At 53.6% G+C, this 10,978-nt stretch overlaps 1 protein-coding gene across 1 annotated transcript; it reads right to left on the bottom strand.

Annotated features, from left to right (window-relative positions):
- Positions 1 to 3,578: 3,578 nt before the first annotated feature.
- Positions 3,579 to 10,682, bottom strand: MED10 (mediator complex subunit 10). Its single transcript, XM_004380275.2, has 4 exons — positions 10,491 to 10,682; positions 9,481 to 9,564; positions 8,661 to 8,763; positions 3,579 to 5,057 (listed from the first exon to the last, which is right to left on the bottom strand). The coding sequence occupies exons 1-4, from the start codon at positions 10,610 to 10,612 to the stop codon at positions 4,959 to 4,961; spliced, it is 408 nt and encodes a 135-aa protein (XP_004380332.1). The 5' UTR covers positions 10,613 to 10,682; the 3' UTR covers positions 3,579 to 4,958.
- Positions 10,683 to 10,978: the final 296 nt, after the last annotated feature.

Raw genomic sequence — 10,978 nt, 5'->3', positions numbered from 1 at the left:
CGAGCTCCCCCAGGTAGGATGCCCCCAGATCTTTCGTTTGTGACCCCAGTCTTCATTACCATGTTTGTCCTCTTGTTTTTGTCAGACCAACCTTTTTACACGTACAGTTCAGTGACTGATAGGTCCACAGGCTGTGCTACCATCACCACCGATACCGGGTTCCCGTCCCCAGTAGCAGATACTCACTGCTTCCTGAGCCGCGGCCCCTGCCGCCCTGCCGGGGAACCGCTGTGACCTTTGGTCTCTATGCACTTTAATCATTTTTAAGAAGTCCACATCTCAGCTCGAGCACACAGTGGGGCGAAGCTCACTGCTGGTGGGGGCACACAGGAAGGAGGGGGCCCAGTCCCCACATGTGGTGGAGCCCCACCAGATGGGATTAAACCCACCCTAAATGTAGAACGGAGCCCTGGTGGTGCAGTGGTTAAGAGATGGGCTGCTAACCACAAGGTCGGCAGTCCAAATCCACCAGCCACTCCTTGGAAACCCTATGGGGCAGTTCTCTGTCCTATAGGGTCGCTTATCAGTTGGAATTGACTCAACGACAATGGGTTTGGTTTTTTGTTTTTTTATTAATATAGAACAAAATTCAAACTCACACAAAAAAAAAAGACCAGACTTACTGGTCTGACAGAGACTGGAGAAACCCCAAGAGTATGGTCCACGGACACCCTTTCAACTGAGTTCTGAAGTCACTCCTGAAGTTCACCCTTCAGCCAAAGATTAGACAGGCTTATAAAACAAACAATAACACATGTGGTTCAACCATGTATACGAGACTAAATGTGCACACCAGCCCAAAAGCAAAGACAAGAAGGCAGAAGGGACAGGAAAACTAAATGAATGGAAATGGGGAACCCAAGATCAAGACGGGGAAGAGTGTTGACACATCGTGGGGTTGGCAACCAATGTCACAAAAAAAAAAGACCCCCCTCGTCCCACTCTGGTATGACCTCATGTGACCTTAACTGATAATATCTTCACAGACCCTATTTCCAAACAAGGTCACATTCACAGGTACGGGGGTTAGTATTTCTACATATCTTTTAGGGGACACAGTCTAATCCATAACAAGTAACAAGAGATAAGGTCTATATAAAATCAAAGTTGTCTGCTGCCATCAAGTCAGCCCTCAACTCATGGTGACCTCATGCACAACGGAGCACCATTCCCATGATCAGCTGTGGATCAGACCCTTGTGATCCATAGCTTTTCATTGGCTGATTCTTGGAAGTAGATCATCAGGCCTTTCTTCCTAGACCATCTTAGTCTGGAAGCTCTGCTGAAACGTGTTCAGCATCATAGCAACAGGCAAACCTCCACTGATGGATGGGTACCGGCTGCACGTCAGGTGCATGGCCAGGAACTGAACCCAGGTCTCCTGCATGGAAAGCGAGAATCCTACCACTGAGCTATTACTGCCCCCCTCCTCAATGACTGCATTCCCCTTAGCCTCACTGACTGAACCCCATTCAACAGCCTATGAAATGGAAATATTCACACCTGTGGAGACTCCTCCCTCCTCACCTAGGAACAAAGTGAGGCTCCGTGAGATACCGTAGATCATGGATTGAATTATGTCCCCCAAAAAATGTGTGCATCTATTTGGCGGGGCCATGATTCCCAGTATTGTATGATTATCTACCATTTTATCATCTGATGTGACTTCCCTATGTGTTGTAAATGCTATCAATGTGATGTAATAAAATGGATTATTGGCAGTTATATTGATGAGGTCTACAAGATTAGATAGTGTCTTAAGTCAATCTCTTTTGAGACATAAGAGAGAGAGGCAAGCAGAGAGACATAGGAACCTCATACCATCAAGAAAGCAGTGTCGGGAGCAGAGCATGTCCTTTGGACCTGAAGTTCCTGCACAGAGAAGCTCCTAGACCAAGGGAAGATTGACAACAGACCTTCCTCCAGAGCTGACAGAGAAAGCCTTCCCCTGGAGCTGACGCCCTGAATTTGGACTTGTAGCCTACTAGACTGTGAGAGAATAAATTTCTCTTGTTAGAGCCCTCCACTTGTGGTACTTCTGTTAGAGCAGCACGAGATGACCGAGACACCGTATGTTAGCTCTGAGAACCATCGTGTCACACAGCCACGCACCCGTTGCTGTCAACAGTACCTCGTCAGTGTGGTGGTGTCATCAAAAGCACTTTAGCAAGTTGTGTGTGTGTTCCAACCAGTCCGTCTCTATACTCAGACTACTGGAAAGGAGATCGGTGAACGTTCCAAAATGACACGTTACAGCCACACTGGTCCCCGCCCGGGCTCAGGAGCCCGCCAGGCCGAGGGGCGTCAGAGCAGCCCCTCCAGTAACGGATGCTGCACTCCTCTACCCAAGGCTCAAGAATCTATACGAAAATGGCCCAAGGCCCCTAGATGATGGTCAGCCCGGAACACGGAAACAGCTCCCCGCTGCTAGCTCCGTCCTTCATGTTTCAGAACCCAGAAGAGGGTGATTATGGACCTTTTTGGCTCTGTCATCCTTGAGGACTCAAATGGTTACACTTCTCAGCCACTAACCAGAAGGTTAGCGGTCAAGTCCACCTAGGGGCACCTAGGAAGAAAGGCCTGGCAATGTAGTTCAAAAAAATCAGCCATTGAAAACCCTATGGAATACAGTTCTACTCTGACACACACACGGTCACCAGGAGTCAGAATCGACTGACAGCAACAGGTTCGGTTTTTTGATTGTTGGGTCTGCCAAGCACCAAGGTACAGGGAAATGGAAGTTGGCCTTCTGAGAAGAGAGTGTGGGAGGCGCAGAACCAACTCTGGGAGCCATGCCGCGTACTTCAAGAGCCAGTGAAGGTCCCTGCAGCAACTGGGCTACTGCTGCAATCTTAAAATACAACGCTGCTTCTAGAGAGGCGACACATGCGGTGGGTCAGACATGCGCTCTGGAGGAAGTGGGCCTGAGGTCAAATTCTAGCTCCACAGCGCTAGCTGTAGGGCTCTGGGCCCGTTATTTAACCCTCCTGGTCCCATTCCTGGGGCCTGGTGGCTCAGTGGTTAGGAGCTCAGCTGCTAACCAAAAGGCCAGCAGTTCAAATTCACCAGCCGCTCCTTGGAAACCCCGTGGGGCAGTTCTACCCTGTCCTATAAGGTCACTGTGAGTCGGAATCGACTCGACGGCACTGGGTTTTTTGCGGGGGCGTAGGGTGCTGTTCTTGGATCTGTAAAATAAAGACGGCAGTTTCTGCGCTCAGGGACCGCCGGGAGGACGGGCTGGGTTGAGCAGTGGGAGCGGGTCTGCGCTCAGGAAGAGAGCCCCGCTCTCCCTGGGGCCCTGTGCACCACCAGCTCCCAGGGCATTAAAGGCGGAAATCCAATGCAGTGGCGCAGGGACCAAGGCCCACAGAGACGGTCATCTCAAATCCAGAAGGAACCATGTCCCTGGATGGGAGTCCTGTCCTGGCATAGTTCTGGAAAGAACGGATCTGCTAAGGTCACAACTTCGTAAGGGGCCTAGCCCCCTACGCTTAGTGAGCTAGGCCACAAAGCCCCCCACTCGAGACGCAGCGGGAGTTGGTGGAGAGCTCAGAGCTGGTGCCAGCCCTCACTTCACTAAGCCACTCGGTCCTGTGTGTGACAGAGACCACTCCAGGCCGCCACACTCACCGCTCTAAGCAAACTGCCGCTGAGAGGGAAGTCCTCGGAGCCGCCGGCCGCGCAGGCACATCGCGTGGGAAAGCAAACCCACAAGGCAGTCTTCCAGGCCGCACCCTGTAGATCTGAACTACCTCTCTCCTTCCAATAAGTCCCTCCATCATTCCCGCGCAGGGTCTGCAGGTCACCTGGAGAACACGGAACCACAGCCTGCTGCGTGGTGGGTCCAAAGATGGGCAGCAGCCTCACCAGGGGCTCAGGAGGAACACGGGATCTCAAGCGCCCCCAGACCGGCTGCATCAGAACCTGCAGTTTAAGGAACGCCCACACAGTTCCTGAGCACGCGCCAGCGTGGAAGGTGCTGCCCTAGAGGGCGTTTTCTCGTCGGTAAGCCTGACCTTCTCTATGAAAGAAGGTGCCCTCCACACAGACCGCCGCCACCTGCTGCAGCTTTTCCTGCCTAAGCGCCTGGAGAACAAACTTGCCTGTGACTATTGCGAGCCCTCTGGAGCAGTGACGACCGACCGTCTGCGACATGCCGCACCGTATTGTAAAAACACTGCCACAAATAACGACACGGGATCGGCCACACGGACAAAGACTTTATTGTATGCGTGGTTTAGTTAAAATCCATGTGAACAGTTACGCTTAGCACATTTCTGACGCACCACACTGGAAAACATAAACACAAAGTCAGTTCACTCAAGTACATCCCACGTTAAACTAATTTTCTTATTTTCTTTTTCTTTTTAGCTTTCTTCGATACCACAATAAAATGGGACAAGAAGAGTAATAAGAATAAAAATACAAAACGTCATTCTTAAAAATCTTTAATTTACAAATCACATTTCATATTTCCAAAACTATTTTCTAGGCCCTACTTCCCATGGAGCCCTGGTGGTGCAGTGGTTGAGCGCTTGGCTGCTAACAGAAAGGTGAGTGGTTCAAACCCACCAGCTGCTCCACGGAAGAAAATATGGCAGTCTGCTTCCGTAAAGATCACAGCCTTGGAAACCCTATAGGGCAGCTCTCCTCTGCCCTGTAGGGTCTCCAGGAGTCAGAATAGACTCAATGGCAGTGGGGTGTGGGTATTCCCCATGGACAGGGAGTCAATAAACCACACTCAGAGCTGGGCGGCCCTGGGCGGCTGCAGCCTGCAGAGGAGACAAACACAGTCGGGGTCAGACAGCACCGCCTTCACCTCCTCTGGCCGCCTCACCTCCAGGGGGCTGAGGCTGAGGCTGCCCCCATCAGCAGGAAAGCAACCTCAGCACGTGTTCACAGTCACGGCGATCACTAAAGGCCCAGGTCGGCATCTTCAGACAGGAACCACAAGCCAGTTAGGAAGGGGGGTGGTCCTCCCCTCGGATGCTCCGATACTTGGCCATGTCTTCAGGGAATACTTTAGAAAGTTCCTGAATCAACAGGCTTTTAAATTTCTATGAAGAAAAACGCACACTGTGACACATCTCTCAGACCCATCGCTCCAGTTAAAGACTATATACACCACACACATACACACACCACACACACACCACACACACACACACCACGTATATACACACATACACACACCACACACACACCGCACACATATACACACACATACACACACCACACACCACACACATATACACACACATACACACACCACACACACACTACACATATACACACACATACACACACCACACGCACACCACACACACCACATATACACACCCATACACACACCACACACCGCACACATATACACACACCACACACACACACACCACATATACCACACGCCCTGCACACATATACCACACACACACACACACACCCCCACACACACCCCAGAGTGCTCCCACGACCAGGCTCACCCAGAAGAGCAGCCCCCGCGGCGCCCCTCACCCTGGGTGAAGGCTCCTGCCTGCTGGCCCGGCACCCACGCAGACACAGGGCAGGCCGTCACAAAGGAGGCTTCGCGGCCACCGTGAGAGGCACACAAAGAACCAGCCGGGAGAGGAACGCACATTCAAACCCAACCTCTCCCCTCCTGCTGCAGGTCGTGGGGCGCCAGCCACGCAGGCGGAAACAGCTCTGCAGACGGCCCGCGGACGGCAGTCTGGCGTGACACTGGGCGAAGCGACACTGGCTCAGCCACCCCAGACCCCCGTGTGCAGACAGCTCTGGGAAGCTCTCGGAGCTCCTAACTGCTCACCACAGCAACATCTGCTGCAGCCCGCCTTCCAGGCAGGGAAGGGCCTGGCCATCCCAACACCCTCCTCTTGTCAGCTGTACTAAAGACAAAGCAGCCCTAACAGGGCAGTGGTTAAGGGCTCGGCTGCTAACCGAAAGGTCGGCAGCCTGAACCCTCCAGCTGCTCCTCGGGAGAAAGATGGGGCGGTCAGCGTCTATAAAGATTTACGGCCTTGGAAACTGTGTGGGGTAGGTCTACTCTGTCCTACACGGTCACTACGAGTCAGAATCAACTCAGTAACAACGAGTTTGGGTTTTTTTTTTTTATTTTTATACCAAAAAGAAGCACAATGGACACAGACACAAAATACACTTGAATCGTTTAAAATTACTTTCCAAAGGAGAACTTGAGTTCAACGCTACAACAATCACTTCAATCCTGACCCTTGATGTCTAAGAGCAGGGCACACGCGGCAAACGGGCCTCAGAGCTGGGACTCTGGCAGAACTCAGCTGTAAGACAACGGCACCAAACAGCAACCGATGCAAAGCGAACATCAACTGAGCCGTCACGCGGCGCTGCTGCCTTCAGTGGGCTTCCTGATCTGTCAGAGGCGTGGGGTTTAACAGAAGCCCGTGGAAACAGAGACCGCATCACGCGTGTATCAGCAACCACAACAGAGAGGTAACTGCCTGACAACACAACTCAGTCCTCTTTCTCAAGCAGAACAAGACCGTCTAAACGGCCTGTGACTGGTACTGATAAGAAGCCACGTGATACCACAGCTGCAGGGGGGCTGCCTCAGTCCTGAACGAGACGCTGAGCCAGAGACTGCTCAGACCCACGGGCACTGGCAAAGCGGGCATCACTGTGATGTAATAAGATGGATTAGTGGCAGTTATACTGATGATGTCTACAAGATTGGATAGTGTCTTAAACCAATCTCTTTAGAGATATAAGAGAGAAGCGAGCAGAGACACATGGGAACCTCATACCACCAAGAAAGCAGTGTCGGAAGCAGAGCGTGTCCTTTGGACCTGAGGCTCCTGCGCTGAGATGCTCCCAGACCAAGGGAAGACTGACGCATCACAAGGACCTTCCTCCAGAGCTGACAGAGACAGAAAGCCTTCCCCTGGAGCTGATGCCCTGGATTTGGACTTGCAGCCTACTAGACTGTGAGAGAATAAATTTCTCTTTGTTAAAGCCATCCACTCGTGGTATTTCTGTTACAGCAGCACTAGATGACTATGACGGGGGAAGACATCTGGGCTTCGTCCTCTCAGCTAAGACACAGCAACATCTCTGGACGCCTTTCTCAGCAAGCACAAAATCTCCTGCGCGGGATGTCAGGACACAACGCAGCTTCCACGGCAGCGTAGCCGGCACGTGGAACCCGTTCCACACCACCTCTGCCCTGTGCCTCCCCTTGGCCAGGCGCCCGCTGAGCGCCCAGATGTTCAGACACTGTCCAGGCACCATGCGCCCGCCAGGCCCAGGGTGGACACTGAGGCTTCGCAGGAACAGATGCTCAGGTTCCCTGTGACCCCACAGCCTAACCAGCCAGTGGAGGGGACAGAATAGAGAAAAAGAGGAGATGGAGGAGCTCCCAGCAGAGGAGCAGCACGAGAAGAACCTGCAGAAAAGGAGTCCAGCGTACTCCAGGAAAGAAAGGGAGCCGTGCAGGCTGCGGGCAGGGCGGGGCTCCACAGCGCCGGCCACAGTGAGAAGGATTCCCAGAGAAACGGGGAGCTACCAAAGGGAGCGACGACGCCCAACTAAAAAACACTCACCAATCGGAACCCCATTTAAGTCAAGTAAGAAAAAAATCACGTATTTCAGGTTCAAGATGCTGAGTTTTCTAAATCTCATCAAAGCAAAGAAAAACAGAGTATGTTCTCTGTGGGGAATGTCCTCAGAGGCAACAGGGTGCCAAGATGTGGGGAGTGGACGTTGGGGACAGTCGTGGTGAGCGAGAAGACAACGTTCAGAAATTCTCTACACCAACTGTCATGGATTGAACCGTGTCCCCCAGAATATCTGTCAGCTTGGCTAGATCATGATTCCCAGTATTGTATGACTGTCTACCACTTTGTCATCTGATGTGATTTCCCTATGTGTTGTAAATCCTCTCACTATAATGTAACAAGATGGATTAGTGGCAGTTATACTGATGAGATCTACAAGATTAGACAGTCTCTTAAGCCAAATTCTTTTGAAATATAAAGAGAGAAACAAGCAGAGAAACACGAGTACCTCATATCACCAAGAAAGCAGTGCCGGGAGCAGAGCACATCCTTTGGACCCGAGGTCCCTGCTGAGATGCTCCCAGACCAAGGGAAGACTGACGCATCGCAAGGACCTTCTCCCAGAGCCGACAGAGAGAAAGCCTTCCCCTGGAGCCGACGCCCTGAATTCAGACTTCTAGCCCACTGGACTGTGAGAGAATAAACTTCTCTGTTAAAGCCATCCACTTATGGTATTTCTGCTATAGCAGCACTAGATGACCAAGACACCAAAGAAGCCCCGTCTCCAGGAAAAGTCCTCAACACAGGAGTCAGAAAGCATCCATACAAGTGTGACCTCGAGAATGGACCTGAAGTCTTTTTACAAACATGGCAACAGTTAACCGGTGACAACTAACAATCACAAAAATTAACCCGGGACTTCTTCAAGTAAGGCCACCACTTCACCACATTTCTCACCACACAGCTCACTGATATTTAACGTCACCGCCTATCACACGACTCCTCACGAGAGTCGGCGTTCTACAGCTGCGGGAAAGCAGGCAGGGCCCGTCAGCCCAGCTCTGCTCCGCGAGGACCTTTCCGCGCGTGTCCCGACACCGCCTCCTGCCTTACCTTCATGGTGTCAATCTTGCCTTTCACCTGCTCGTTTTTCGCCAGCGCCCTCTCCAGGCACTCTTTGGTGTAGAGCTGGGGGTTTCGACCCTGATCTATGTATCTGGAAACAAGAAACATCTCAGTTAACATTCCTGTGGGCGATACCTACTCTCAGGGTTTTCTGGGAATAAAAACCAGCTGTATAAAGAGGGGCTACTTCACAGATGAAACTATGTCCAGGGACCAGCTGAACCAGGATCCCCTCACCTACACAAGCACACGCAACTGGACCTCGTCTCACTTCTAATAACACAAATAGCTCAGGAAGGCCAGCGGTGCTCACTCTGAACTCAGGCGAGTTCCACAAGCCCGTGCCACTTCACGTTGCCTGGCGTCTGTATTTTTCAAAATGCTTTCATTGCATTCCTGACCTTTCACAACACCCTGTGCAGTAAGGTAGCTTTCACCCGCTCCCAACAAAGGAAGCAGCACAGCCTAGGGTCTGGCCTCAGAAACAAGGACGAGTAGCAGGACGCGGCCTCCACTCCAGGCCTGGCCCTATCGCTCGGGAAACCGTTTGTGGAGGGGCTTCAGGGACTGCCAGAGGGGATACAAATGAGGGCAGAGCCACATCCAGAATCCCCCAGCCCCCTACTTCCACAAGATTATTTTACAGCTCCAGGGGGGCGGGATTTCCGCCTGTTCTGCTCACTGACCTGTTCCCAGCACCTGGGCTGTGCTGATCACACAGCAAGCACTTAGCCACCTGTGGTCGAAGGCGCCTTACCCCACAAGCAAACAAGAATCTTCCCCAGTGAATATGGGAAAGGCTACTTACTCAAAAACTTCTAGAGGTACCATAATATCATGAAGCTGCTGTCTGCACTTATCAATATCCTGCAAGCCAGTAACGATGAAATTCCTGGGCAAAGACAAAAACAGGGACACTGGTGAATTCAGACGACTGCATACCCACCACCAGCAGAGCGCCCAATGAGGCTCCCCACAGCTCTCCTCTCACCTACATGGGCTTCCCTCGGCTTAAAGCTTTGGTTATCTACGGAATCTCCAGGACAGCCGTGGGGTCACAGAACACCCTCAAATAGGTGTTGATTTCCCTTCTAAACGAGAAATTGCCGGTATGGGTGGGGTGGCCAACCCTTTTGAGAGTCTGATGAAAACCACGGTGATGTACCCAAGATTTGAGTGAACTGTGGGACGGCGAGCTCCAGCTTAAGCACCCACACTCTGGGCAAAGAAAGCTAGCTGTCCACGCCTCTGGCTCCTTTCTGCATCACCTGCATGGGCCAGGTCCCGCTATCTCCACAGCAGCGGGTATGTCACCCAGCCACAGCGCTGAGGCCCCGGTTGTCTGTGTCCTTCCAGGGTCTAGCACTGTGGCCAGCATAAGGCTGCTGGTAAACATTCCTTATCAAATGTTCCTTCCCACCGCCACCCACCCCAGCTCCCCACATTCAGGCTGGGGCAGCAGGAACCACACTCCCCGAAGGCTTCCGAGGAACAGCTGGGAGGGAGCCACCCCGGGGCGGGAAGAGGATCGGAGATGAAGCTCCCTTTGACGGGCCCAGACACGGAAACTGCATGTCCGGCCACGGCCACGTCTCCAAGCCGGCACTAAGAAAAGTCCAGCAAAGCCAGGCGACCGGGCGGCAACACGGACGCCGCTCGACGCCTAAGGGGCGGCCGGAGGCGGCCCCCCACAAGCGGACTCGGGAGCAGGTCCAGCGGGGCGAGCAGGCGTCGGCCTGCGGCGGGCCCCGGCCCCGCGAGCACCCCGCCCGGCCAGCCCGGGGAAGCGGCCCGCCCGCGGGGACCGCCGCCACTCACAGCTTCTGGTTGAGCCCGGCCTGGCTGCTGGGCTGGAAGTCGCTGACGATGATGCCGAGCTGCCGGATGTTCTCCACGAACTTCTCCAGGTGCTCCTCCAGGTGGTCGAACTTCTCCGCCATCGCCGCGCGCTAATCCGCCCCAGCGGCCCCCCCGGCCGCCGCCCGTCCCGCTGCGCGCTTCCCGCTTCCGCCCGGCTTGCCGTCACTTCCGCTTCCTCCGGGGCGGGAGGAAGCGGTGGGGCCTGGATGCCAGAACAAGCGGGCTGTCGGAGGCGGGGCCTAGACGCTGGGGGCGGGGCCGGAGAGTCGGAGGAGGGGCCTGGGCACTGGGGGCGGGGCCTGAAGGCTGGCGAGGGGAGCCTGGATGCTGGAGTGGGCGGGACGTTATGGGTCTGGGTGCTGGGACTGACAGAATGTTGGGGCCAGGACCTGGGTGCTAGGGCGGGGTTTGGGAGCCGGGGGCGGGGATTTGGCGCTGGGGCGGGG

Source organism: Trichechus manatus, unplaced genomic scaffold (assembly GCF_000243295.1).
Source record: "Trichechus manatus latirostris isolate Lorelei unplaced genomic scaffold, TriManLat1.0 scaffold00072, whole genome shotgun sequence".
Lineage (NCBI taxonomy): Eukaryota > Metazoa > Chordata > Mammalia > Sirenia > Trichechidae > Trichechus > Trichechus manatus.
This window is presented reverse-complemented; position numbering and strand designations above follow the sequence as displayed.

Coding starts and splice junctions, on each gene's coding strand:
- MED10 (XM_004380275.2), bottom strand. CDS start 10,612: ATGGCGGAGAAGTTCGACCACCTGGAGGAGCACCTGGAGAAGTTCGTG. Junction 8,764..9,480: donor GTACCTCTAGAAGTTTTTGA/GTAAGTAGCCTT, acceptor TCTTGTTTCCAG/ATACATAGATCAGGGTCGAA. Junction 5,058..8,660: donor GCAAGATTGACACCATGAAG/GTAAGGCAGGAG, acceptor TTTTCTTCATAG/AAATTTAAAAGCCTGTTGAT.